Below are 27,985 nucleotides of genomic sequence, written 5' to 3'. Positions count from 1 at the left end.
GATCCGTATTACGTTTCCCACTCTGTGTCCACAACGGCTACAATAATCTTTGATAATAATAATAGTATCGGTATCGATTAACATTGATAATTGATACTGACGGTATTACTGACCGCGTAAGATCCGTGTCGGAGATATGTGTATGTGCATATATATTTGCTAGAAAAAACTGTCTACGCACATACATTTATACATCTCATTTCGATATTTCACGCACTTGTTCACACGCGCGCCTTACAAAGTATATACATATATAGTATATATGTACACACACACACACAAACACACATTTATATATTATGCATACATACTCTAACTCTAATATATGAGATATAATCTACCTTGCGTTTCAGCAAGCAGCAACGGGTTTGCTTAAAAGATTCGTCTAAAATCTTGTATCTCTAAAACTGTCCAATCGGCTTAATAACGTAACGAGCGTAATAATTTAACAAGATCGATCAATCTATTTTCCCTTTTTACATGATGCAATGTTTATTGCTGCAATACGCAACTTTTCGCCGTACAGTTGCGCGCAACGTCGACCGAACTGGCCGCGTTCATTGCAACCGTTTTTTTTTTAATGATGCTTTTGCAACTCTTTCATTTGACGAGACTTTTCTCGAAGATTTATTTGACAGATTCGAAAGAATAATCCTTATTTATCGAATGAAAAGTTGCAGAAGTAACGGAAACGGTTGCGTTCTGTTGAACGTCGTGCCGCTATGTGCGCATGTGAACAATACGTACATCGTTCGCTGATCGAATACGCGCATGTGGACAAAGAAAAATTGCTGCATTAGTATAAAAAGGTCTTGAACCGGCTGATACCTAATAAGAGAGAGAAGCATGAGAGCAATTATTTCATTTTTTACGACGCTTTCGATTCCAATGCCATAAATCCACAAAAAAGTGGATGTTGCGTCCGTAGTTCCTACTTACAAGCGGTACATACAAAACCGAAATTCGTTCTTTAAAACTTGCTTCAATGTTTTAAAATCGAAAAAAAATTAAAGTGACGATATAGATCAACCCTGGCTAGTACGGTGCCGACCTGAAGCTCAATGTTACGGTGCAGACAATATAGTAGCCTCTCTCTCTAGCTGCTTTGTGCGCATGCGGTGAACATTCAAGCACGCTTGCGCATTTCTCTTTCTCGCGTTCTTTCTCTCACTTTCCAATGTTTTGTCTCGCTCGCACTCACTTGATAGATGCGCCTGCGCATAATGACGCTCGACCATCTATGCCCATATTTGGACTTCGTGCGTCTCCCTTTCTCGGGCCTCGTGCCTCTCATTGCGAAGATACGCGACTAGCCAGGGTTGATATAGATCTCTAAAAAAAAAAAAAAAAAAAAAAAAAACTGAAGAATTTGTTTGACCTCTTGAAAGCCCGGATCCATTGATGGTAGTAAAATAAATTTGTATCAAGATTTAATGGAACGTTTCGATTTTTATTTAGATTTTTAGATATTCCAGCCAATCTGTTTAACGTATTCATGAGTAATGATGACGAAAATTTACATATTAATCGCTAATCAATATACAACAGAGCGACAAAAAATAATAAAGAATCGGAATGAAAAATTATAAACTCGAAGGAGATTACGCTTCACAATAATATTGCACAAACGATTCTAAAAAAACTGCAGTTGCGAATTAAACTGTCAGAGAAGATCAGGATATACAATAGCATCGAGTGTCAAACGTGTGTTGATGTTATAGTCTTGATCAAACGATTCCGGGCTTTTAAGATTAAACGAAAAAAACTGGTCCAAGATCAAACGTCGTTCTAAAACGGGAACTATCATGAACTATTGCGCAGAACTGTCAGAATCTTGAAATTGCTGTGAAATACAAAAAATAGGTTGCCAGCTTTAAGATTCAAATGTGACAAAAAAGTGTTCAACCCTACAAAGCCTTACACGCCAGGTCGTAGTAGCTTCTCGCCAGGTGATTTTTTTTTGAACGAATCGCTACTATAGGGGCTTCCTGCTAAACGCGACGTTTTAGAACGAATAACCACTATATCGGCTCCCTTCTTTTCAATCTCGCATCGAAAGCCACACGCAACATTGATACAGTACGGGAATGTTTGTTACATGTTTTTACAATTTTTTTTTTTTTTTTTTTTACTAATATCGTTAATTCGCATTTCGCCGGCAGATCTGTCCGTAAAGCTCCGCGGTTAAGTTCCCGTCGTAGAAAAAGTTAAACTGTGTTTCAGTAATGTAATTGTGTTGGCAGATTTACAGCAATCCGAGAGTGGCTACTTATCGATATTATAGAAGCAGAGATGTAGCACGGATTCAAATCGAATGACATACATTTACGTATGTATACGCTTGAAAATGCAATGTGGACTCAAACCGGATTACACAATTGCGCCGTTTACGCTTGGAAATAGAAGTTGCTCCGCAGATTCCCACATCCACTTTTGTAGATGAAAACGGCAGTCGAGAAACGTCGTAAAAAACTACAATGGCCGCTGCTCCTCAAGCTTCTCTCTAGTAATAACTTTCTTCTTCTCTTTTTTTCTTCCTGATCTCTTTTTTTTTTTTTAATCATTTTTCATAGAAATTATATTTCATTCTGAATATATATTTTCCTCGTCAAAGTTAATTTGAGAGAGAATTGTCAGATTCGGCATAATAATACTTATTGCATCATGGAGCAATCAAAATGTAATTTGAATATATATATTTTTTTTCTTTTTTTTAACTACGGGAGGATACCAACCTACTCGCGCTTATTAACTATATGTATAGTATCGTCACGATGTAAACGCGTCGGGAGCAACATTATTACATTGAGTCAAAAATGATCTCTCGTCTTAGGAAATAAACTCACTAACAATAAGTATAAAACAGTCGATAGTGAAAAATAAATGCAATAAAAGAGCGTATGAGCAATACGGTAAAAAAAAAAAGGGAAGATATGTATAAAATGATAGAAGATTATGATACGGGACGTAAGGAGAAAATTGTGTTCTCGGAGCGACAAATGAAAATGTAGATTGCATATAAACGCGACAGATTTAACGCGTCGAAAGTCAAAACGATTTGACGCGATTGCGAGACTGCTGGCTGTTTTTCGGTTGATTGCGCGGTGATGGCGCTGGCGTGGGAGACGGTGTAGCCGTGCCGGTAGGAGTCGCGCGCGATCGCGACGAGTGCTTACGACCGAATCGAAAGATTCGTCAGAAAAAAATCACCTCTTCCTCCAACGGTTGCTGCTGCTGCTGTGGCTGCGAATCCACGTTTCGTTGTTGCTGTTGCTGTTGCTGCTGCTGCTGCTGCTGCTGTTGCTGCTGCTGCTGCGTATACGAGATATCGGGAGGAGAACGAGCGATGCGTAGCGAGCGATTCGAAGAGTGCGTGTGATTGCTGCCGCCGGTTCCGAGATGATGACTGTTCCCGAGTTCCGGTGACGAGTACGCAGACCCGGTAACAATGGCCGGACTGCTTCCTGTTCTGGAGTGTCGATCCGGACTATTATTGCTTGTAGCGCTACCACTTCTGTCACATAAACACACGAAATTATTGTCTACAGAGTAAACGTTACTGAATGTTTCCAACGAAATAGAACAAGCCGATTACCTTGTGTTGTTGTTACTCCCGCTAGCAAGTTTTAGCGGCAGCTGTTGCTTGACCGGCAAATTACTCTGCACTTTCTGCTGATTCGTCGCGCTGATCAAGTTCAAAGGAATACGCTTGACGTCAGGTGGTTGCGTCTTGTTGCGCGCGGTTTGCTGCATCGTATCAGTATTCTGCGTTATATGAGACAAGTGAATTGTTGTTGAGCCGGTCGTTGAGCTTCCGACCAATGTGACACCTTGTCGCTCTAACGCCTCGAGTCGTCGGTACAACTGATCACGTTGTTGCGTTACATCCCGTTGTTCCGCAGCTAATTGCTCCCTTTGGCGCGCCAGTTGAGCTCGTTCCTCCTCCAATTGAGCTCTCTCTTGTTGGGATGCGGCACGAAACGCCGCCTTCTCCCGGCAAAGTTGATCTTGCAAATTTCGCAGCTCCTCCAGCTGACGATTTGTATTCGGTCGGGTGCCGGAGGACTTGCTGCTCGTATTGCCCTCCTTACACGCGGTCAGTTGCGCGTATAGGCTATCGATTGTCGTCATCTGACTACTTATTATACAGAGCAACGTATATATATGATTGGACAATCGTAGCGCTGTCTCCTGATGATTCTTGTCCAATTCTTGGCAATTTTTTTCCTCGATAATTTCTTTGGGCAATTCGAGTTTTGGAAACATAGCGTGCAACACGTTAGAATCGCGAAACGGGTGTCTCTCCTGAGAAGATGAAATTAAATCGGTATTTATTATTATTGTTGTGTTTGTTTTTTGTATCATATTATTTGCTTTTCGTTTCTTTGTATACCTTATTGTGATCGAAACCGGCAAACGTTTCTGCTCTTCGAGGAACGCAAAGAGACGGCGGAACATAAGCTTCAGTGTGACGTTCGCCAGCGGAACTCAAGCTTCTTGACAAGGTAGCGCCGCCCGCGCTAACCGACAATGAGCTAATGAGACGCGTTGCTTCTTGCACGGCCACGAACACCTGTATTAAATTAAAGTTTATGTTTTACAAATTTATACGTTGCACAAAATACAAAGATACAAATAACAATTAATTTATAAAGCTCTGTATTTTCACCTCGTGCCATATGTGAGTGGTGTCATCTCCTTCGTTATGTACGAATCGCGTATAATCAGCACCTTCTTTCTCAAGTTTCTCAAGTCTCTCGTTATCGCTCTCGTTCCCATTCCAAATATTTGCAGCTTGTAGGAGACGCATTTGCAAGTTGATCTTTTCTTCAAAGAGCAACGCTTGTTCGGCGTCTTTCTTTCGCAATTCGTCTAGAAACGCGCACGTATAAATTATTTTCAATGTGACAAAAGTTTGCAAGAAAACAAAAAAAAGAAAAGAATTGTGACAAAAAGAAGAACATACCGACGAGCCTAAGTATGTGTGTCTCCTTAGCCTTGACGATGCGCTGTTTTTCTTCAACAGAGACCAACGAAATCGAAGAGGAGTTAGTGTCTCGTAATTCGTTGCTGTTTTCATTTGACGCGTCGGTCTCGTTTTCCGGATCCTGCGGACAAGCTTCGACCGCCGATCGAATAGCCTGTATCCACAACTGTTTGTCCTTTGGCCTTTGAATCTTCAACTCAAACATTTCCGGTTCGGCTGGATTGCTGCTTATCAAATAAATGCTGGATTCCTGACGGGCTTTCTCGCGCACCAGCAGTTTCTGCAGCGATACTATACCGGCTTTATTGTCAGGCACGAAGAACGCATATTTCTGATCCCTCTCGGCCAAGAAAAATAATATGTCCGAGAGAACAACCACTACAATGGCAGTCATTTTGCTACGACCTTGCATTAAGTATGCGGTGCCTTCGAACTTCAACACTCTGTTGATTATGTCTGACTTTTTGAATTTGGCACCACGATATGTCGCGAAAGACTTTGCGTCGATCCTGCGAAAAACGTTGTGAAATGTGATCAATCAATTTTGGAAAGAAATATGAGAACGCGCTAGACGATAAAAGAATAGATAATAGCAAAAAGAGCGAAAAGAAAAAAAAGAAACTTGGTTCCGCGAACTTACTTATTGTATATTTCTAACTTTCTGTCTTCTCGTTCTTTGTCGGCTACGCAAGTGTCTACATCGGCTAAGATCTCTTTAACAAGACCCAGTGCTTTACGTAAGTCTTCACTCTCGTCTTGCTTACTGCCGGTTTTTATGAGCGGCTCGATCAGCAATGGATACTTCGTTAAACGTTGAGTAACGAAGAGTATACACTCCGGTATACCCTTCTTTTTCAACAAAGGATTCGTCTGCAGACACAAATTACTCGAGTTTACGAATTTGTTTTGAGAGCAGATATAGAGTTAACGTGAAGTTGCTTATATTACGTACCTGACAATGTTTAACGAAACGAGCGAAACGAGGATCTCGCAAATAATATTTGTACGTTTCGACAGCGTCCCGGTGGCGGCTGCAAAATTCGCCGTACGCGCTTTTCATGCGTTGCGCGTTGTCGCACGAAAATTGCTCGATCAAAATGTCGGCGATCGAAGGAATCACGTGATTGACATTCTGCCGCTTTCGCAGCTTTTGAAGAAATCGCAAGTGAATGTCGATCAAATCTTTCAGTCGGGGAAACATACGCTCGAGATCCGGCTGGGCTAGACGGAAGTGTCGTCGCAATCCATCCACGAAGATCTTCTCCATGGCAAGAAGCACCAGGCAGTGGTGCTTCTCCGTAAGAACAAACTCGTATATGTGCTCTTGTCTTTTCACCTCCCGCTCGGAGTGATCGACAAGACGCAGCGCAACGTTACGTCCGATCGCGGAACTCCAGGAATCAGGTTCCTCTTTTCCCAATGCCAACTCGGGATCTATCTCGTCGAGATCCGCCACGGTGAACTGATGATCGTCACTAAAGTCAAATTCTTCCCCGCTGAAATAAGAGAAAAGAAATCAGTCTATTAGTTTTCGCTATTTGGTTTGCATGCCAACATCACGACCATATATGAGCAGCCATATTGCCATTTTTTCATCAAACTACTTTATATATATATATGACGGAAGAAAGAAAAGAATGTATATTGCACAAACCTAGGAAGGTCACGATGCTGCCCTCCCTCGGCATCTCTCTCTTCGGTTATTGTTTGACTGAAAAAAAATACAGCTTTGTTTCATAAAGCATTATCTGTGATTAAAAGAATAAAGTCTCGATCTTCCCTAAATGATGCAATACAAAAATGTTAAATCGAACTCCAGCTTAAAGGATTCTTGAAAGTAACGCACCGACATGTAGGCCTTTTTGAAACATACAAACCTTGCGTAAGACGATATCCTGATTTCTTTTTTTTTTTATACTTTTTTTTATTTTTTATTTTTCAAGCGTAACGCAAATCTTTGTCTTATTGCGCACAGTCGACACGTGTGTTCAAACATTATTGAATATTATCGTGTTGCAAACAGTTAATAATAATACGAAGCTAGCGATTAAAAATTTAAAAAACATTCAGAGAGAAATCTTAAAAATTTTCTCTTTTGATATCAAGACAGCAAAAAGCCATTCGCGCGGACGAGTAAATAATCGGCAAGAGCAACCGGAAACTCTTCTCGCAAGAAGCCGAATTCAGGTCGGGTGGGACATGTATTTGCGCAATTGCAAACCACTTCTCTCTTTTCTGGCTCTCAGCTATGTTTGATTAAATTTTTCTAGCATTGTTCGCGGGGAAAGACGCGACATGTAAAAAACAAAAAAAAAAAAAAAAAAAAAAAAACGTCGCACACTTTTTTAAAGTTACAATATTAATCCGAACCCGACCCAAAGGTTGTCAGAAATTATTGCGAGACAAATGATTGTCTATGGAAAATTATGAAGTCTCACAAAGTTTTTGTATAGATACTGAAAAATGTGTAGAAACGATGAAACACGTAACAAATTATTATTGACAGGACAATGTGGAAACAATAGATGGAGTGTGGTAATGTGTCGTGAACAATGTACTTCGGCACGTACACACGCTCGGTGTACGTGCACTTATCACGGAGAACTTTATGGATTAATACCTCGTGACCTTATGACACATTTATATAATTTATACGTATATATATATATATACATGTATATATAAAATATATACACACATATATACACATACACACGAAGATTACACACACAACGAGAAGAGATAAAATAAAATATACATCGTAAATTATATAGAAGCAAGCACAAAATCAGAAGCGTATAGGCAAGGCAAGATGATGATTTCTTCTGATTAACGAGACAACGAGATTCGATTGTCGAACTCGTTAGATTCAATGGACAATATGCGTTTTTTTTTTTTTTTTTTTTTTTTTTTTGTATTATGTGTGTACAAGAAAAACTCAAGGAACGACAGATGCGCGCCTACCTACTAGACGCGTGTAAAGATAACACAGAAAACGAACGGAACGTTTTTCGACAGAGAATACAGGAGGAACACATCAGATATCAGAGACTTACTTGACTCCAAGTTTAGTGGCGACTCGCCGCCAAGGGCTGTAGCTTGACACGGTTTTCTTGTAGCTGTTAATTTCCCTTTTATCGTCGTACAATCGATCGGTTTGCACGTGGTTGCACAAGAGGGAATGCACGGGAGAAGGAAAAAGCACACACTGCATTAGGGCAATCTCATCTCGCCTGTTAGGCTATTTTTCCTCCATTTTTCTTGCTAATTCTGTTTTCTTTACGCTTTTTGATTTTTTTTTTTTTTTTTGCACGCTGATGTGATCTATCTCAACGAAAGAATTGTTCTCGAATAACGCAAGTGTTCCTTATTTGGTAATTCTTTCTGTGTATAACTAGCGATGACATTAGATACTAATTATTATATTCCTGCGTATTGTGTAGTATTACAAACTGAAACCTAGCTGAGTAGTTTGAGCATAGTATTTTGTACAAGTATAAAATGCGTATTATCATAAATATATGTAGACGATATTATATATGTATATATATATACACATATAGTATGTATATATATTTATTAATCGAGATGTTGCGGCACGACGAGGCTGAACGCGCTAAAGCTTGCCGTACTATGTTAATGTTGCTAAACTGCAAAATCAACCAGAAATAATAAGCGTCTAATCCAGCCAAAGCCTCGGAGTAATAAGCAGATGCACAGCTTTTGTTCGATTTAAAAATTTTTTAATATATATCTCTTGCGTTAATAACTATCTATACGTATAGATATAGATAGATAGTATAGAGAGATTATATATATATATATATATGTATACTGACTATATATTGTATAAATATTAAAGAGAAAAAAGAATAAAACAATCCTTCTCTTAATAAAATACCGAGGTTTCTCTTTTCTGTGTAAATATATATATACTGTTTCGTAAAACGAAACGTGAATCTATTTCTCTCCTAATCTGCCAATCGAGTTAATATGAGCTAATTCATTTACGCGTTTCGCACAGAGGAGTTTGTTACAAACCCCGAGCTTAGACCCAGCCATGCCATTTGCGTGCGAATTTTGAACCACAAATAGATTCAATGCAAAAGATGAAATAATAATAATAATAATAATAATAATAATAATAATAATAATAATGATAATCGTTCTGAATAAAACTTTATTACCTTCCACTTCCGGACGATGCCGGAAGAGGTAACGACGTTGTAGAGCCACGTTTGTTGGCGCTGCTGTTGCTCGAAATTGTAGAGATATTAGATGAGGATTTTGTCGCTGATTTACCGGAGTGATGTTTGGACTTGATGCATTCCGGCACCAACTGATCCTTACAGCACTGACTTTGATGAACCGACGTTCCACAATCTGTGATTTTGTGAGTTGAAATATAAAGTTTAGAAAAAGAGATCGATTTTTATTTATACCTACAAAACACGAACACATTACTGTTCAAAAGTTTGAAAATGCCACATTTTCTCAAACAACAATAATAGTGTTAATACTTTCTAAAAAAAAAAGTGCATAATGTGAGAAACTTTATAGTTGGTTTTAATCGTTTAATTATGTTATTGCTTTTTAATTTAGAATACACGCTCGCGTTATAAATGTGTAATATTGTTAAAATTAACAAATATTGCCAAATGCTGTTCTCGCAAACTTTTGAACAATAATGTACACATTGTCGAAGTAATTGGATTCGCTTACTGTCGCAATGAAGAAACGATTTGTTTGTCAACTGTTTCATACACACATCACACAGTAAGTTTCCCTGAACCCCTACCGCAATCGTTACCCACAGATGTTGCTGATGACTAGATTTTTTTCCACTTTTATCCTAAAATAAGAAAATATCTTACAATACATCAAAAACATTCATTCTTCATCAGACATATCGCGTAATAACTGTGTAAAATTGCTTTACCTTTTTCTTACGGAAGAAAATAGAACCGCGCTTTCTTCTAGTCTTCTCGGAGTGCTGATCGTCATATGCAGTACCACTGCAAAAATTAATAATATACGTGTATCGACGTGAACTCCGTTCGTAAACGTGAAATAAACGCTTAAGTTGAATGAAAATTTTTATAAATGGTCTGCGGTGCAAAAACTATAAAAGCATCATGACTTATTACACAGCTTATTGCAAGAGATCAAAATGTGCGTCGCCTGTAAATATGTGCGATTAGAGTCACAAGTTCGAAACAAATGTGTAGCATGCACACAAAGACAACGTAGCGCAATAGTGATATTGTGCGTTGGCAATTGCAAAAATTTGAAATGATCTTCGCGTGTAATGATTTTTTGCGCAATACGTGATATATATTGAACTGTCTGCTTAAAAAAAGAAAAAAAAAGATTTTAATATTTAATTGGAAATACAATATCTCTTCTAATAAATGTATGTGAGAGATCACCAGCGTTTGGTTCTCTGCATTCGTAATATATAACATACGTATTACTTTTGTAGCTACAAAATCGATCGACCAACAAATCGATACGAACCATTCCTATCTCTCAGAGACGTTACAAAAGATATATCCGCAGTATTATAAATAATTCGGTGAAGGCTTTAACACGCTGATCGCCACCATATTTGGGTGACAGCTAAGTTTCCGCAGGAACGCGCGGATTTATCCAGACATGATTTTCTTTCACTTAATTAGCGGGATTTTACAAATTAATTCTCGCAAAAGAGTATTTAATAATAACAAAGACACATTTAATAGCGACAATACGAAAAACTGTATACAAAAGTGCTTGTAAGTAATTTGTGCGTAAAATATATTGGTATAATATTGTTTTTTTGTGACATTCTCTGAAACAATTTAAGCAAAGTTGTGGCGTCTCAGGTAAAAGGCAAATAAGTTCCAGTTTTTGTTTTACATTTCTTCTAGCTGTTTTGTTAAAAGTCTAAAGTTTGTTCGCTTGTCAAACAAACAAACTGTTATCAGTAATTTATACGCTAGCGCGATAATCCGCGGCGAACCGCGAACCCCGCGGGAAAAACACATGCTGCAATTTTATGCTGAGCGATCAACGTGTCAAAAAAAAAAACGCCGAAGTACTCACTCAGTTAAAAGTTCGTCAAGGGATATCTGAACACTCGGCGTGCCCTCTCGGTCCTCGTGGAACTCGTGACTGTGTGTCGTATGAAGATCTTCGGTTTCTGTTTCACTCCCACTACCCTTTTCGTTTCTTTCAAGACGGCTGTTTCATGCAGGATTGTGGCAAATTTTTAAATAAAAAAACACGCACAAACTAAGCATCTATTGTGTGAATAATGAATTCTCTGATGATTACGTATCGATATTTTGAAAATATTTATAACTGCTCGCGTTTTAGACATTACGATTGAGACAGAAATAATTAATGAAGAAGTGTGAGCAAAAATTTTACACTTTGCTTGCATTTGTTTCACTTTTGCTTATAAAAAAAAATATATATATATATATAACACGAGCAGTCGTCTCTACGTAACGCAAAAATATTTACGAATGTAAACATTTCTGAGAATCATTCTACTAAAGTTAAAAATGTTCGTGCAGAGATATGTATTCGTGTCTATTTTCAAAAAAATTAGTCTCTACTTTTGTGCCAAAATAAACAAATAAAAAAAAAAAAAAAAAAAAAAAAAAAAAAAAAAAAAAAAAAAAAAAAAAAAAAAAAAAAAACAAGAGTCGACAATAATTGAAATATTATGCGTAAAGATTATAGCATATACATGAATAATTTCACACACATGAACGTGCAGATGTGTGTTGCTTTGTGTGCGTCATTACGATAAAAATTTACGACAAAAAAGATCGCAAGCTAGATTATAATATTAAGCGGCTTCTTATTTTAAAATAACAAGTAGTTTCAAATAATAAATATATATATATGATATTATCGAGTATGGAGAATATTCTTTCGTTAATCTAATTTTGCGATCTTCGCGTTTGTGATAATTATGCTAGACTTACGCTGCAAGTGACGGGGTCGTTCGGGTCCCGGTCTCAGCTAAATGCGCAACCTGCGGTGTAACAATTGAAGGCGTCGATACGGACTTTTGAAGAGGTAAACGCGAACCAGTCAATCCCGGCATTAAACTGCTACTTTCTGCTAATCTCTGACTACTCCTCTTTGGAACTATCTTCTGATATTCGCTCTGTTAAATAAAAATTCGCTATGTATTTCCTTAAGGCGCGTTAAGGATTTTCTCGGAGAATTTCTCTGATATTACCTGTACAAGATCAGCTTCGTTTAGCGAATGTGTGCTCGTTTGCGACCTGCATGCGCGATTGCTTACAGATCCGGTACACGGTTTCCCATCTAATTCTAGCTCGTTCTCGCTGTCTAAGCTACTTAAACTAATGCTGCGTTGTCGCTGAAACGAGTAAACGAGTATACCTTGTGATTGCGTGAGAGCATTAGTAACGACGTCAGCGAGAAGTGCAATGCAAATCAAGCGACCAGAGTTATCGCAAAAGCGAATATATAACCGTGACCAGGCGTTTCAAGACCGACGCAATCTCGATGAGCTTCGATTTTAGCGCTACTTAAGATGCGCGCGATTCGCAACAACCAGAAAAAAAAAAAAAAAAACTGGCAACAGGAATAATTTTGCTTAGCATAAAAAAATCCGCGATATCAAAACTCGAACTCACCGAAATCGAATCGATGTTGGTACCTGACTTTAACAAGCGATATACCATGTTTTGGGCCTGGAGCAGATGATTCTGCCCGGAGAATCGTCGACGACCGCGCCGATTGCTCTCCAGATCCTCTATATCTCCGGTCCAGCTGCGTCTTCTGTCTATACCCTGCGCTAATTGTTGCGCGTGGCTTGCCGACGGAAGATGCGTCGGGGAACTGTTGGTAGAACAAGTGGCGAGGATGAGATCCGGATCAGAGCCTGTGTCGTGATTGCCGGGACGAGACGCGAGATCGCCTTCCGCCAACGGGCACAGAGACGGGCATGAGGAAGTCAATCTCTGCAGAGCTTCGTTATTGGAAGCGCGATTGTGGAATCCCAGAGTGCCCAACGTCAAGTCTCGCATACGTTGGATGCAGTCATGGATTTCATGCAATTGCTGCAAGTTTTCCTCTGCAAATTAAGTTAAACATCGGTTCGCGTTTTTTAGTTAATTTTAAATTTTCTACCTTATTTATGTGAGCTTCATTACAAGAAGTTGTTTTACATTTTTTTTATCTAATATTCTTCTGTTTTTTTTTATTTTTTTTTATTTTTCATCTCGATTTACGGAACTGTTAATTGTTCTTTTTCGTGAGTGTGGCACGAAGGGAATTTTTGTTTTTTTTTTTGTTTTTACCTAAAACAGGATAATTCTTGGTCACACCAGGCGAATGCGGTGTGATGCTAATGATGGGCAGAGGATTAGGCTGGGTTTGTACGGTCGTGCCGAGCGTGAGCAACGAGTGTTGCTGGTGTTGTTGCTGCTGTCGATGATGATGTTCGTCACCGCCCACGGACATGGTAATTGAAGTTTTGTCGGTATTGTCTTTGGTGTTGTAGCCGGTGTCCGTGACAACTATGGCGCCGTGCAGATTCAGGCCGCGCAGATCCCCATTAATAATAGGCAACACACGATCGCATTCGGAGTGCGACGAGCCAAGGTAATCGGTTATTACATCTTCCTCGCTGTCTTCGCCGCTATTCGGACATTCGTCTGCAAGCACACGATTGTCCGTCTTATTGACAGGATCGTCGTTGTCAACAATCGTCAACAATCGTTTTCTCGCTGCATTATTTCTCATTATTCGCTTAATTTAATATCACGGAAGGAAGAACTGGTCTCCTTCGATCTATTTTAGGACATGTAGCGTGCGCAGTGAGGGCCAAACAGACACTGTTTTTCGCCGCTCGATAGCTCAATAACGTACGGGACCGGGACAGGGGGTGAGAAACGGAAAAAGCAAACAGCGGGCAAAGTAGTTTTAACTGTTGCGCGTATGATGGGAGAAAAGTGCAGACACACGCTGCGAGAGGCGCACATCAGGTCGGAACGCGGTTTCAGAGAAATATCACGATATACCGGAAAACCGATATCAAAATGTTCCCCGTCGCGCCTTCTCTCTCTCTCTCTCTCTCTCTCTCTCTCTCTTTCTATTGACTCGGTCGGGAGAGACGCAAGCAACTCCCGCGCGCGTACAATCGTCGCCGGTTTCATCTCAAACTTTCCGCTCCGCTTCGCTCGAATACCTCATGAAGATATATCAGATGGAAAATTAGGTCAAATTATGTATTCCGCTAACGACGACGGCACGTCTCTACTCAAGTATACGCGAACCGGATAACAACGTCCCAACCGTCGCTCGGATCTTCCCGATTCACGCGGCGTATCCATTCGAAATCCGAAGACCGATACCTACTATGTCAAACGGTATGTGTTATAAGGTCACGTTAAAATAAAAGGAAAAAAAAACAGACTTGACACGCGAGGGCACCACACGCACGCACGCACACACACACACACGCAAGCGTGAGCAGAATGTTAAAAACTCTCATGATCTCGCAACGACAGTTAAAACGGTAGATCGACGAAGAGGTCTTCTCGCTCGTCCGATTGTTCATTCCGCGGCTTCAATTATACACGCGCTGCGTCTCTCGAACAATTCTGCATTATTCCGCCGTTTTCGTGAGAAACAACCCGGGGAGAAACAACTTCATACGTAACACACATTCGTGACGAGATATCGAAGCTGCCGTTAACTAGTTCGACTCGTGCCAGCGCGAGTTTTTTTTCTTTTATTCAGCTGCAGAATCTCCGCGCCGCGATTCCCGCGCGACATTAATGACGTCTCGATGTCTTCGATCCGATGTGCCAAGTAATGATTTCCCACGAATCGCTCGGAATCTCGGACACGCACGTTGGATCCCGTCTTGGGAAATAAAAATTCTATCCGCGCAATTTTTTCCCGACGACGACGACGACGTCGAAGGAAGAGAGGAAGCGACAACGGATCTCACCGCGACCCCGTCGTCGTCTCTCGTCGGCGAACGGTATAACACGGACGAGCGAGAGAAGCGCGCGCGAGATGGAGCATACCGTGGCGAACACTTTTCCGGGTGGAAAGGGGCTGGCAGACTGTTGCTTTTCGCTCTCTATGTAGCTCCCGGAGCGCGAATTGATCCGCTCGCTGGCCCGCGCTGCCTCCGTGTACCCCCGCGACCCTATATAACCCACCGTCTCCGCCGCCGCCAACCTTGTCGTGTCGCCTCCACCTCCGTCGCCTCCGCCACCACCGCCGGCATCGGTGTATTCGTTAGATTTGATATCTTTCCGTTCTAAGCGCCGGAAAATACAGATACAAATTCCTCGGCAAATATTTTTCTACGTTTTTTTCTCTCTTTTGTTGCTCAAGTAGTCTCTACGTGATCTTCGGCTTTTTTTAGCGAACGGCTCGGAAGCTGTTAAACAAATTCAAGACACTCTAAAATATTATTGTTTGCGCAAGCGGATTCGTCGTCGTCAACAATCAATTAACTTCGACTTATAAGCGCATATCAATTGTCTTCCTCTTTCTACAAATAGAATAGAAAAAAAAAAGAAAACATAACAAAGGATCATAGTTGAGAAAGCTTAGTCAACTAAGCGATAAGATAAGCAAAATTGTGAAATTATGCGACTTTTCAGAGATATACATATATGTATATTCACATGCATGCACAAATCCACTTGTGCAAAATAAAAGCAATCGCGATAAAGCAATGGAAGTTTACATACATATATATATGTAGTTTACATATATATATATGTGTGTGTGTATGTATGTATATATATATATATATATATATATATATCTTTCGACACGATCAGGACAATATTTACCAATATTTCAAACATTAGCTTAATGATTTTAGATAAGAAAAAAAGATATATATATCTTTCTCAAAACTTATCGCTTGTTTTTAGTCTGTTAAAAAAAAAGTTTTGTTATTACATGGTCAGCGAGAAAAATTGTCGAGTCTACGAAATTTTTTGTCTCATCGACGAAACGTTTTGTCGGTGAGAAAACAAAATATCTTAATAAACTTAGCACGTTTTTTGTTTGCTGGCCATGTAGTAGTAACAAATTTCTTGCTATTCTAGCTAAAATCTTTTTTTTTTTTTTCGCGTACATATTTTTTCTACGACCGAATCTCTCCTCGTCTTTAAAAGAGACCGCATTAAAAGTCATCAAAAATTCAAATGGTGTAAAAATTAATAGACCGTACGTCGGGAAAATTTCGCGTTTATCGTAAAAAGCAGCTTTTTGCTTCAATGAGTAATTCAGACGCGAGTATTTGTATCACAGAGTGATTCTTTCTAAATGCTCAGACGTATTCTCAATAAGCTATCGTTTGTGTTTCTATTCGGCTTCCCGTCACAGCAAGGATTCGCTGTAACAATCGCACGCTGATATATACAACCCTTCGACAACAGCATCGGCTTGTAGCCAAAGTGTCCCGAGAGAAGAGAGAGAGAAGAGAGAGGGAGAAGGGAGAAAGAACGAGGGTATAGAGGAAGGAGACGCAATTGTGTTGCTCCAGCTGGCATTTGAATGTAGGCCGCGGTGACTGCGCCAGTCGATATTATCGGAATTATTAAATATTCCAGAGGTAATGATTTTCGCGGTGGTTAATGTCGCGAGATGACGTCTCTTCACGTAACGATCTCACCCTCTGAGAGAAAGAGAGAGTGAGAGAGAGAGAGAGAGAGAGAAAGAGAGTCAGCTCCTCAAATGATAATCTGCAGATCACGAGATGCGGCATGTGTGTGCCGCACACTTATAGCATATCGATTTGGAAAAGCCTTATAAAGCTTACGCCAAGTATCTGAGCGGAATTCTGTGTTTGCTAAGAAACTAACAGCGAGTTTCTCCGATTTGGGAAAAAAAGTTCCTTGTAATTTTTTAAACAATAATAACACGCCGCAACTCGTTTTTTCAAAAAGCAAAAGCACATTTTTCATTAAAGTCAAATCAATCGTGATGTAGAAAAACTTACAGCGTTATTGTTTTTTTTTTTTATCTTCTTCTCGGAAGTGTGTGCGCGCTTATTTTAGAAATTAATTTAAAAGAGATAACAAAAAATCATTTAGTTGCTGAAACATATTGGACCTGACGATCTGAGAATAATTATATTTAATAAAATTGCAAAATTAAATACATTTATATAAGAAACTCCATGTATACACATATATAATAAAAAACACAAAATAAGGATGTGAGTATGTGTACCTTATATGCATATACTTTTTAGATTAGAATATAGGTAAGTGCTTCTCTCCACTTGATTCACATGGTATTGATTACCTCAAGAGAACATTCTTTTGTTTCTGTTCCGACATAAATAGCAATGATACATATATGCAGGTGCATCAAGTTTTACCGTAATGCTGTGTGTGTAAAATAAAACCTTACACCAATACCTGTTCCGCTAATTCTCTTGAAGAAAATAAGCAATGATTCTATTTTCTTCGTGTGTATCAAATGTTATTCTTTTTTTAAATGGAAGCAACAAAAAGAAAATATCACGCATGTTTTTATTTTGAGACTATGATCACAGCATTGTGTTTTATTCTTATCACTGCAATTGTTTAAAATAAAACCTGCTAAAGCTTTGGAAATATCATAACGAGCAGATATTACTGCAGTATACAAAATTTTGAGACGTTCAAATGAAGCGTTCAAATAAAATTGTTGCTTTAAGTTGTGTTAAAAAAATTTGCAATTAAAAAAAATTTGCATATTAAAAAAATATTCAAACACCAAAAAGTTACATAAAACTTTAATATCTTTTCTATTGATTTTTCTAAACATATATACATATATTGTTATATATATTATATGTATATTATATATATATATATATAGAAAATATATAAATCCACATATTTTATACACGCATCTATTTTATAGACGTGGTAAGATTTATAACATAAAAGCATAGTTCTCGATTCGCAACTAAACGCCTACGCAACAAACCTACACGCGCATTTTCCGTGTGACAGACACAGAGAAAGCCGCGAGCGAGTCAAAAAACGCTCAGGAAAACTCACCGGAAGAAAACGGAGCGAGCACCTCTTGCCGCTTTTCCATCGCTTCTCCGAGTGTTTTCTAAACAGTCTTCAATATCAACAGCACGCACTTCACGGCGGTTTTCACTCTTCCCAAAGACTTCGCACAAAACTGCAACAATCGAAAGGGATCATCTGAGCAACGTTAGCAACGAAATCGGTGCATTTTTTTTTTCTTGGTACGCGTGTGTGCATGTGTGCGGGGGCATTGTAGAACTGAGGCGCTTTCTTCCCTTTCTTACTGGCAAATCGCGATCAAAATGATCGTGTGATCGGGATCGAAATTCGAACGTAAAAAAAAAAAAAAAAAAACCAAGCGAACAAATCGGAAACCTCCGGACAGCTCCGAATCGAATAGACATCGTGTATGTAAACTTTTGTTGGAAGCGCCGTATTGCATTGACAGGTGGATCGTCGGGCACGAGATCCACACCGACGATTTCGATCATTCTTCCGTACCGGCTCCTCCCGAAACCCCACGTAGGCGATACGTACCAAAAATGCAATTATCCCGGAACAGCCATTTATTGTTGCATCACGAGCGTTGTCGCGAACAATGCAGCTAGCTTGTTTTTCAGCAATACGACAAAACGGAGTCTCGCATCGCCATCCCACCGTACGACACGGTCAAAGGCACGTCAACCATTTTGCAGTGATGCCAGTGTTCCATGGGACGCCCTACCATTTGACGCTACCGGAATACATATGCGAGGTGTTGCACAGTACACGGGAGTGCGTTAATACCTTCCGAAGAAGCACAAACTACTCTGCCCCTTCTCTCTTCCTTCCGAGTCTTTTCGATATTTTCTCGCTAGCTAACAACGCTCGTGTCATCTTTTTTCTTAATTTAAAATTAAAAAAAAAAAAAAAATGAAAATTATTATTTTCTCAATGGAAAAAAAGCGTAAAGTCTCACGTGAATTGATGAGAGAAGTCTTGCAAAAAACATTTTACTCCGCAATTTTATGGTAGAGAAAAAAATCCATGACCCTGCTTTGAATTATTTATATGTGTATTTTGTTGTAGTGGTAATGATCGTTGGATTGGTCGATTTTGCACCGTTGGCTGCCCTGAATTGCATCCCGAACAGCACCAAGTGTCGGCAAATGAGAGGAACGCGTTCGGCGCATGTGCGGCAATCGCGGATTAATCAGAGAACAACCGCCGATTCGTTGACACGTTCTGACGTTTCAGTGCTCGAAATGTACAGTTCGTGTCGCGTGTATTATAGATTTTCAGTACGGGCGGTGAACATTGGAATGTGATCGCGATTAGATGCGAGGGTGTCAAAACGAGGTGGAACTGTCAGAATTTCTCACAGTTTGTTATAGCACGGCCGTTCCGATTAATGCGTGCGACTTGACGATTTCAGTCGCGGCATAAAACTAAGGAGACGCTCAACTTTGTTGAATAAATTTGTCGGAGCAAGTAATAAATTATAAGTTTGTTGATTTATTTGTAATAAATTTTTATGAAATACTTAATCAAAATACATCTAACCTATCTCTGTATGTTGTCACACGATCATCTGCATATCAGTTAAAAAGTGCGCGCGAAGTGTTCTATTCTCATTGTCTGAATGATACGCTATCGCGGTACTATGAAGTTACACAATGGAGCTTTCCGAATCGCGAAACGTTATTAAAGATTTAGATTTAACCCTTCAATCGCGAATCGCGCCACGTTACAAGACCTGGCTGCCGTTAGGGACACAACAGGTAAGTAAATAAAAAATAATATAATTCGATTTGAGAGAGTTAATTGTTAGTTACAAGCGTGTAGTATGATTGTTTTTTTTTTGTCTTTTAATTTTCAGTTAAGACTCAGAAGCTTAGTACAAATAATAGGCCATAATCTGAAAGCTGATGCAAATGGAGAAGCGTGTTGGTACTACTACACCCTGCATAGTTCAAGTATGTCGTCACCCTTGTACACAAGTGAGGCAATTGACAACGCCAATCCGAGATGGTCTTGTCTGGAAGTACCAACTCTGCATGCCACAGGTTACTCAACAGCCAGTGGTGAGCTTTACAATCTGTTAGTACAACGAATGATGTATTTCTTGGTACAAGTTAACATGTTGCTTTTTTTGTTATCAATTTTTGTCATATTGTATTTCAAGCTTGTTTACATAAATTTTTGTTGAGAGATTAACAAATATTTATTTTGACTCTCAAAACAGAAATTATTATAAGAGTTTGGAAGCGTTTGATACCAGCTGATGCTACAAAACCTGATGTGACTCTCTTCACCTGGGGCATATCGTTTACCGGATTGACATATATCGGTTCTAAACTCCCGGTTAATCTGGAAACCATTTTGAAAGAAAATTCTTTGATATTTTATTTTCACGGTGGATACTTCACACCTGTGTACTGCTGTGTGACAACTCCAGAATTGAAACGTTATCTTTACATGAACATAAATGTGTCTGAGGTGAAAAACAGTTATACTGTGAACAAGTTAAGTAATCTGCGAAGCAAGATGCAGGCGTTGAAACAGCAGACGGAATCGGTGCAAGCGCTCAGAATACGCATTGAGTCGGGTGATGATTTTTATACTCCCAAATATCCACAAACAACTCTGAGCAGACTGTTGCAACCGCGAAGAGTAAATAAGGAGAAGAAGATGGAAATTCTAAGGATACGTAAAGAGCTGGAACTGGCTAAATTTAGGACGAAATTACTGGAACAAGAAAGAGCACGGAAAATGGCGGAGATACGTGTGTTGAATCAATTGCATAACAATATTGTGGAAGAAAATCAAGACCATGGTTTGTATATTATTAAAACATACATATGTGACATAAAAATCCGAAGAAAAACAAATTAAAAAATTTCTTTCGCGCGTTAGGTTCTATCTTGTTGGAAAGATACAGAGAGCTGAATAGAGACATGGACAAACTGAATGAGTGGCGACAAAATCACATGGAGACAAGGGAAACGTATTTGCATAAAAGCAGTCAACTTGCTCAAAGACGGCAGCAATTAATCTCAGAATTGAGCTTAATATATCCGATTAAACAGGTAAATTTCGTAAAAACAAAAAGAATGAATATTCTATTTTGCTGAACGCATCGAACAGCTAAGCTTTTCTTGTAGGATAGCACTGGAAAATTCAGAATAAATAACGTTTACTTACCGGACAGCGAGGAGTTGGAGTTGTCGAACGACACTCAAGTGGCCGTAGCGTTGGGCTTTGTCGCGCATACGACACAAATGATCGCAAATTTTCTGAACGTACCGACCAGATATCCCATCATACATTACGGCTCGCGTAGCAAGATCATAGATCATATTACCGAGAGTTTACCTGACAACGACAGACAGTAAGGATTTCTTTCGTGACTCGACCCGTTTTGACGTAATACACAATATCTCAACTTGTAATGTTTTTTTTTTTTTTCTAGGTTTCCGTTGTTTGCCCGAAGCAAGGACAAATTGCAGTTTCATTATGCCGTGTATCTATTAAACAAAAACATATCCCAATTGCGGTGGTACTGCGGTCTTCCAACTACCGATTTAAGAGCAACGTTGCCCAATCTCGCCACGCTGATCAATATTAAACCCAATCAGATCTAGTACGTAATAATGTGTGATTAGCATTTCTGACACATTTTGTAATATATTTTCTGATAAGATAATTTGTTTTTTAATTCTTTGTGTGGCAAATCTAAAAACATCCGTTGTAGAGATCCGTTGTTGCCAAATACGCACAGGTTGCAGAACATTGTGCAATTTACTAAAACATTTCTTCCAATCATTCCAAAACGTTTCGACTATATTTTAAATCATCTTCAGTTTGAATAAAATAATTGAATTACAAAAACCAAAAGATTAAAGTCACTAAATTATATTTTTTAACTCCTATATATGTTAAATAATATATGTTATAGCAGATGTTATTAAAAACATAGATGAACTATCAAAGTAAATGTATAATACGATGTTGAACATTCTTTGAAACGGTAACTATTTTTATTTCATAAAAATGAATACACACACATTTACGTTAATACTCAAAAAATAATATAAAACGGTCAGATATGCGTTATTGTACTTATTGATCTCACGCTCAATTCTCGTATGTTTATTTTACAGTTTAGACGATTCCAAACGAACATTCTCTACCTCATCATTGGATACTGAAGGTGGTAATGGTAAACATAATCCACCTCTCACGCCGCCATTGCAAAAATTACTTTTTGAAAAATGCCACCGTTCCTCTCGGTCGATGAGTCAGTTGCGGATAATAAAGTCGTCACTTGGATCTTCCTTGGATCAGGGTCTCGACAAACCGGTACAATCGCCCGCTTTGGGCAGTCAGTCGAAGCGTATCTGCAAATCGGAGGAGAGTGCCATTGACAATAAAGCTTTGGTACTGGCCAAAAACAAGTCGAGCAATAGCAGTAATGAGACATTAAACAGTGCCATTCTGAATATTGATAACCTATCTTTTAAGAATAAAGATAATTTTGTCGAAAGTAGCGATAAAGTTGTTATTGAAAGTAACATTGAAATCATGATACCCACCTCGGTTTCTAAGGCGGGTAATCTCGCGGATAGTCTGGAAAGTTCTGTAAGCGCCCGAGACAGAAGCTCGAATTCTATAAGCAGCTGTGAAATGGCTCTCGGTAATGGTCAGACCGACGCGGATGAAAGTATAAATGGCAGTCACGTCGGTAGAAAGGAAGAATTGGCCGAGATCGAAGACGACGTGTTGCCGATAGATGACACTTTAAAAAATGTCAGAGATGCGATAAACAGCGCGTGGAAGAACAGCGCAGAACATAATTGCAAAAACCAAGTTTTACAGAATTATGACACTAGCACAACGTCAGTTAACGAACAAAATAGTAGTAGTAATATACAGAAACAAAGCCCACTTACGGAAACTGCCATTCACAGCAGAGAGCGTCTCGCTAAATCGTGCTTGTCGTTGGACAAGGTGTGTACTTACGAAGTATCGGAACAAATCGGAACGCAAGATTCCACTCGCAGTTATTCGGAACAATGTACAAACGATGTCGCATTACGACAAAAACGCAACTCCGAATCCAAGTAAGCAAAGACATTTATAATCGCATGTTGTGTAAATTAACAGTTTTTTTTTTTTTTTGTATAAATGTTTACTTAAAAATAATTAAATACTTTTCTTTTCAGATCGGACAAATCGAGCTATACTCAACAAGTTGAGAAATGGTCTCAGGATATTGTAATAAGTGAACCAATGGTAAATTTTAAGACACTAAAAAGCATCTTTTTCGCAAACCTGAATATTCTGATTTTTATGAATATTAGATTTTAACGAACTCAAATATTTCCACAATCTGTTTTGCTCTCGTCACATGTATACCGAGTTTCATTAACATCCAGAATTTTCGCTTTTGCGAGAGATTGCTTGCACAAGTAACATGTGTTTAATATAATATTCAGATAAAAAATATATATGTGTTTACATTTCGAATTTTTAGATAGACACAAGTTCAATTCTAAGCGCATCGGATTGCTTTTCGTATGACGAAACGACGAGATCGCAGTGTGACATTCAAGCGTCGAGCGAGTACATAGACATCATTAGACGTAGCTCGGAGAACGTGTGTGCGCGCACCGAAGCTTTAGCCAACAAGAAAACTAGTTTCAAAGTTATGAAACCGCGTCTTTAATACACATACATATATATCATCAGCCTATACATCATACAGCGCTGTGTCCTAATAATATATGTATAAGCACCAAAGGTTTTTTGGACAAATAAGATTCAGTTATATATATCTTACACTCGTGCTACATCGGTAACGTTTATAGGTCTTATATTTAAAAGTTAAATTTGATTGACATTGTGAAAAATATTAAATAATATATCATTTACACTCTCTCTCTATCGTGAAGTGTTAAAGAAAATATATTTATCATTTTTTAATTTATTTTATTGAAATAAAAAAAAACAATATTTCTGATATAAAATCAATGCAAACTGGTATTTGCAGAGCAAATATGAAAATTATGTATTTTGTGATAAAAAAAAAATCTAGACTTTGAATCATACGTGTATATATAAAAAAAATGTCATTTATTGATATCTTATTATTCTATATACATATATATATATATATATATATATGTATATGCTCTCAACATGCTTGTTTTTTTCTTCCATGTTGACGCAAACAACCGCGACAATTATAATCGATAACCACGGGAAAAAGAGTGGACTTGTAATCTGACACGACTACAAAAGATCAAGTAGAACCGATAGTTCCTCTATGACTGCGCATATATTTGTACATGTGATACAAAAAAAAAAAATGCAAGGACCTTATTAGCTGTATTTATTAGAGTTTACGTATATATTTTCATGCTGTGCACTTGTACTATGTCACTTTAGTTGAACGGTAGTAAGTTCGATTGAGAGAGCTGATCGTCGGGATTTTTTTCTAAGTTTTTAGGTTAACAAGAATAAAGTGTACATATGTATCGATACTGTATATTATGTTGCGATTCTATTATTGTAATATATACTACAACAGAAATTTGTAATTATTATTGTATCTATCCGAAGGCATTTTTATTAAATTAAAATTACATACACATAATTAACATTTAAACTGAAATTACACACACACACGCATACACATGTATATACAGATAGGATGTCCAGTAATATCGTTTCAGAAATAACGCATGAAAATCAAACTCAAAAAATAAAAGAAAAAAGGGAGAATGGAAAAATAACACGTGACTAAAGTCAGTGACCTCGCCGCGGTCGCGTGACCGAGGTCAATGACCCCCTCCCTCCCACCAAGGTCGCGTGACTGGGTCAGTGACCCTCCTACCAAGGTCGCGCGACCGGGTCAGTGACCCTCCCACCAAGGTCGCGCGGCCGAGATCAGTGACCTTACGGTAATATGTACATAATATATATAATATACAATATAAAGTATAATATTATACTTTATATTGTATACTATATATAATAAATTATATGTATAATATATATTTTATTTAATGTTATATATAATATATAAATTACAATCACGTTACTTTAAATAGTCACGTGTTGTTTTTCTACTCTTTTCTGTCAAGTGACTTTGGTCACGTTTTTAATTTTCTCCACATATACGACGAACTGTCAAAATCGCTTTTCTGTTATTATTTACTCTCTCGATCTTACCGATTCGATTCGACTCGACTCGACTCGATCAACCAACTAATCGGCAACGCGAAAAAGAGACAACAATAGATGCGATACATTCGATATCAAACCGCGCACTTCGCGGTACACATAGATTTTTTATATAGGAGGAGGAGGATTATTAGATTTTTTCACTGTACTTAGCTCACTTGACGCTTAGTTCACGCTTGTGAAATAAGTAATCGAACGTAACTCAAATACATAGTTTATATTTTTGTCATTGTATTAAATTTGTGTACAAGAGGACCAAACAGAAATATTAAACTACAGAATCGCTTATGGGGAAAAAAAAAAAATCCATTTATATTAATTCGTCAATAATTACATTACACATAATATGACGGCGCGAGCGAGAAACAAATTGAAAATTGTTCGCATGACGATTTTCTTGTGAAACTCATTGACGGATTATCGCAATGTGATAAATAAAAATATTGTCTATCTAAAAAAGACAAAAAAAAAACATTGTACTCTTGTCTACGTACATTTAACACAATATTAAACATCTTGCTTTTACTCGAAGAAAAGAAAATCTCATCGGATATATTTATTTACATATATGTGATCTGTTTATACATTTTAATAAGATATGGTCAACATCGGCGCGGCGCTTCTTTTTTGATGTAGTTTAGTTTTTATAATGGACTGTCCGATCTTGCTAATGCTGTCTTGATATTCCGACTTCCAGGCCGGCAATTGCATCTTTATTTTCTCATCCATACATTTCTTTCCATTCTTCCGCCCGAGTTTTTTGTAAACCTGTTTCTGCAAGCTATTTCCGTTGTATCTCGAAGACAGACAACATTTCGGCAGACAATCAGATTCTACAATTATCTTGACTGGCAGACGATGCTCCATTTTCTGAGAACAAATCGTATCGTCGATTCTGCACAGCTTGTCACGTTTGGCAATACTTTTAGCCATACGTGCGGCTGCTGAGTAAACAACACTTGAAAATTAATATCGCAACAATACAACACAAATATACATGTATATCAGCGAAATATATAACTTTTTTTTTTTGTGAGAATTTGTTTCTTTTTCTTTTCATTAACGCGCTTACCAGGATCACTGAAATCAATTTGATACGTTGTCTTCCATCGATCAGCTTCCACTCGTGCGGTTGTTTTATCCAAACACTTTTCTTCCGGAAGTAACTTTTCTAATATTTTATGCAGATCGGGACACTCCACTTCGATCTTTTATTTAATGTTGAAAGAAGAAAATTATTTTTTCCGCAATTCTTGATTTTGATGTTAAAACGTAGTTCGTAAAACGAGATGTGAAAAAAATCACGAGAAGACGAACAATTAAAAGATAATAAATTAAGCGTAAACACACAGCTAATTAGTTTATTTTTTAAAACAATATATAATATACGGAATTAGAAAAAAATATTAGATAGTTACTTTTTTTACACATTTACGTGGCTGCTCAAATCGTGTCGGCTCAACTTCCGGAAATGATCGAATCTTGGTGGAACAAAGCTTCGGCTCTAAACGTTGCATCGCAGGAACCACTTGACACCATTCGAAGGACTTACCAACGGTTCTGTCTAGAGGCTCGTCAATTCGTGAATCATTACAAGAATAAAATCTAATAACTGCTGTTGACGGTTGAGGTCGCAGGTGTGTCTTCGATACATCTGGCCAGAGATAATCGTTTTGACGTGCGGAAACACATTTGACTTGACTTATTTGATCCATTGCGGTGATATAATTTCGAAGCGAAGAATCGAAAGAAATGTTCTGAGACACTTTCCAAGATTGTTTCGGTGCTCTCAAGTTATTGACGCCATGAACTTCTTCTGACCCTTTGACAGCGATTAAATGACGATATCAAGAACGTGCGCGTCAAAGGGTTTTTATTTTTTTCTCACCTAGTCAATCCGTTAGTTATCAATTTTCTTAGCAGATAATGGAATTCCATTCTAGTTTTGGATTAGATAGTTTGATAATACGTTGCTTATTGATCAGCGCCATAACGTGACTCGTATTTCGTTCTTTTACACAACAAATTTTCGAGTCTTTTTGCCGAAATTTACGTCAGACATTTTTGTCTTGACACATAAATGCGAATCGATACTGATCGATCGTCGAGAAGAAAGCGTTTTTCAAATGTTTAACTCGGTAACCTTTTAAGTTTCCGCACAAATGCCACTTGTTGTCGCATTTTTTTTTTTTAATCGTTTATATCGATTTTATTTCACGCAGTCAAAAATGTGAAACGATAAATGTAAAATCAATAACAACAAGTGCGCGTTTGAGAGAGACTTTTCAACGATTTTTTTTACCGACAATGAGAAATCCGGAATTTCTTGTTGTCAACATGTGTTGTTTCGATTTCTCAAAAAGTGTTGAAATTTATTACCGTATATAATTCTTTTTCATCGTTAAAGCTCAGATCAGTTTTAAAATCTCTTTAAAACTTCAAACGAGAGAGAGAGAGAGAGAGACTCGTGTATCTCCTTGAATTTTCAGAAAAAATTCTCTAAAAAAACTGTCTCGTCGGTTCTCCGACAAATAATAAAATGAAATAAAAACGCTTTTCTTCCGAACTAGTTAAGCTCTTCAATCAGAGTTGGCCGCTCGACAATGAAAGCCGATATTTCTGTCAAAGCGCTGCCACTTTGATCTCTGAATTCCCGTGGGATTACGAAACAACAATGGTGTTTCTAGCTCTCTTGAATTCGAATCCAACGCCATTCGTAAACCGCATCTCTCCCCGT

General features: G+C 38.3%; 3 protein-coding genes across 10 annotated transcripts; 1 reads left to right on the top strand and 2 right to left on the bottom strand.

The window, feature by feature from the left end:
* Positions 1 to 1,326: 1,326 nt before the first annotated feature.
* LOC109859265 (rho guanine nucleotide exchange factor 18-like) lies at positions 1,327 to 18,719 on the bottom strand. 4 transcript variants are annotated; one of them, XM_020437336.1, is made up of 19 exons: positions 18,559 to 18,719; positions 18,046 to 18,175; positions 13,315 to 13,671; positions 12,694 to 13,088; positions 12,225 to 12,368; positions 11,965 to 12,149; positions 11,072 to 11,209; positions 9,927 to 10,002; positions 9,710 to 9,839; positions 9,175 to 9,370; positions 8,044 to 8,118; positions 6,642 to 6,698; positions 5,940 to 6,483; positions 5,628 to 5,857; positions 4,967 to 5,496; positions 4,670 to 4,872; positions 4,394 to 4,573; positions 3,596 to 4,305; positions 1,327 to 3,514 (listed from the first exon to the last, which is right to left on the bottom strand). In XM_020437336.1, exons 2-19 carry the CDS (start codon positions 18,083 to 18,085, stop codon positions 3,196 to 3,198), a joined length of 4,509 nt encoding a protein of 1,502 aa, XP_020292925.1. In that variant the 5' UTR covers positions 18,086 to 18,175; positions 18,559 to 18,719; the 3' UTR covers positions 1,327 to 3,195. The 4 variants fall into 4 exon arrangements, with proteins under 4 accessions (XP_020292925.1, XP_020292945.1, XP_020292935.1 ...); XM_020437356.1 differs by lacking the exon at positions 11,072 to 11,209; XM_020437346.1 differs by lacking the exon at positions 8,044 to 8,118 and having other exon boundaries at positions 18,559 to 18,718.
* LOC109859279 (UV radiation resistance associated protein) lies at positions 18,194 to 23,948 on the top strand. 3 transcript variants are annotated; one of them, XM_020437394.1, is made up of 10 exons: positions 18,194 to 18,223; positions 19,090 to 19,781; positions 19,880 to 20,084; positions 20,246 to 20,836; positions 20,917 to 21,089; positions 21,165 to 21,391; positions 21,473 to 21,643; positions 22,164 to 23,123; positions 23,226 to 23,295; positions 23,537 to 23,948. In XM_020437394.1, exons 2-10 carry the CDS (start codon positions 19,677 to 19,679, stop codon positions 23,726 to 23,728), a joined length of 2,694 nt encoding a protein of 897 aa, XP_020292983.1. In that variant the 5' UTR covers positions 18,194 to 18,223; positions 19,090 to 19,676; the 3' UTR covers positions 23,729 to 23,948. The 3 variants fall into 3 exon arrangements, with proteins under 3 accessions (XP_020292983.1, XP_020292967.1, XP_020292974.1); XM_020437378.1 differs by lacking the exon at positions 18,194 to 18,223 and adding an exon at positions 18,736 to 18,795; XM_020437385.1 differs by lacking the exon at positions 18,194 to 18,223 and having other exon boundaries at positions 19,016 to 19,781.
* Positions 23,949 to 25,296: 1,348 nt separating this feature from the next.
* Positions 25,297 to 27,329, bottom strand: LOC109859791. Of its 3 annotated transcripts, XM_020438360.1 has the most exons (4): positions 27,137 to 27,329; positions 26,667 to 27,070; positions 26,321 to 26,456; positions 25,297 to 26,192 (listed from the first exon to the last, which is right to left on the bottom strand). In XM_020438360.1, the coding sequence occupies exons 2-4, from the start codon at positions 26,961 to 26,963 to the stop codon at positions 25,837 to 25,839; spliced, it is 789 nt and encodes a 262-aa protein (XP_020293949.1). In that variant the 5' UTR covers positions 26,964 to 27,070; positions 27,137 to 27,329; the 3' UTR covers positions 25,297 to 25,836. The 3 variants fall into 3 exon arrangements, with proteins under 3 accessions (XP_020293949.1, XP_020293940.1, XP_020293958.1); XM_020438351.1 differs by having other exon boundaries at positions 26,667 to 27,329; XM_020438369.1 differs by having other exon boundaries at positions 25,297 to 26,189; positions 26,667 to 27,329.
* Between the last annotated feature and the right edge of the window lie 656 nt (positions 27,330 to 27,985).

Source organism: Pseudomyrmex gracilis, unplaced genomic scaffold (genome assembly GCF_002006095.1).
Source record: "Pseudomyrmex gracilis isolate BER0280 unplaced genomic scaffold, ASM200609v1 scaffold_7, whole genome shotgun sequence".
Classification (NCBI taxonomy): domain Eukaryota; kingdom Metazoa; phylum Arthropoda; class Insecta; order Hymenoptera; family Formicidae; genus Pseudomyrmex; species Pseudomyrmex gracilis.
The sequence above is the reverse complement of the archived record's forward strand: the minus strand, read 5'-3'. Positions and strand labels throughout refer to the sequence as shown.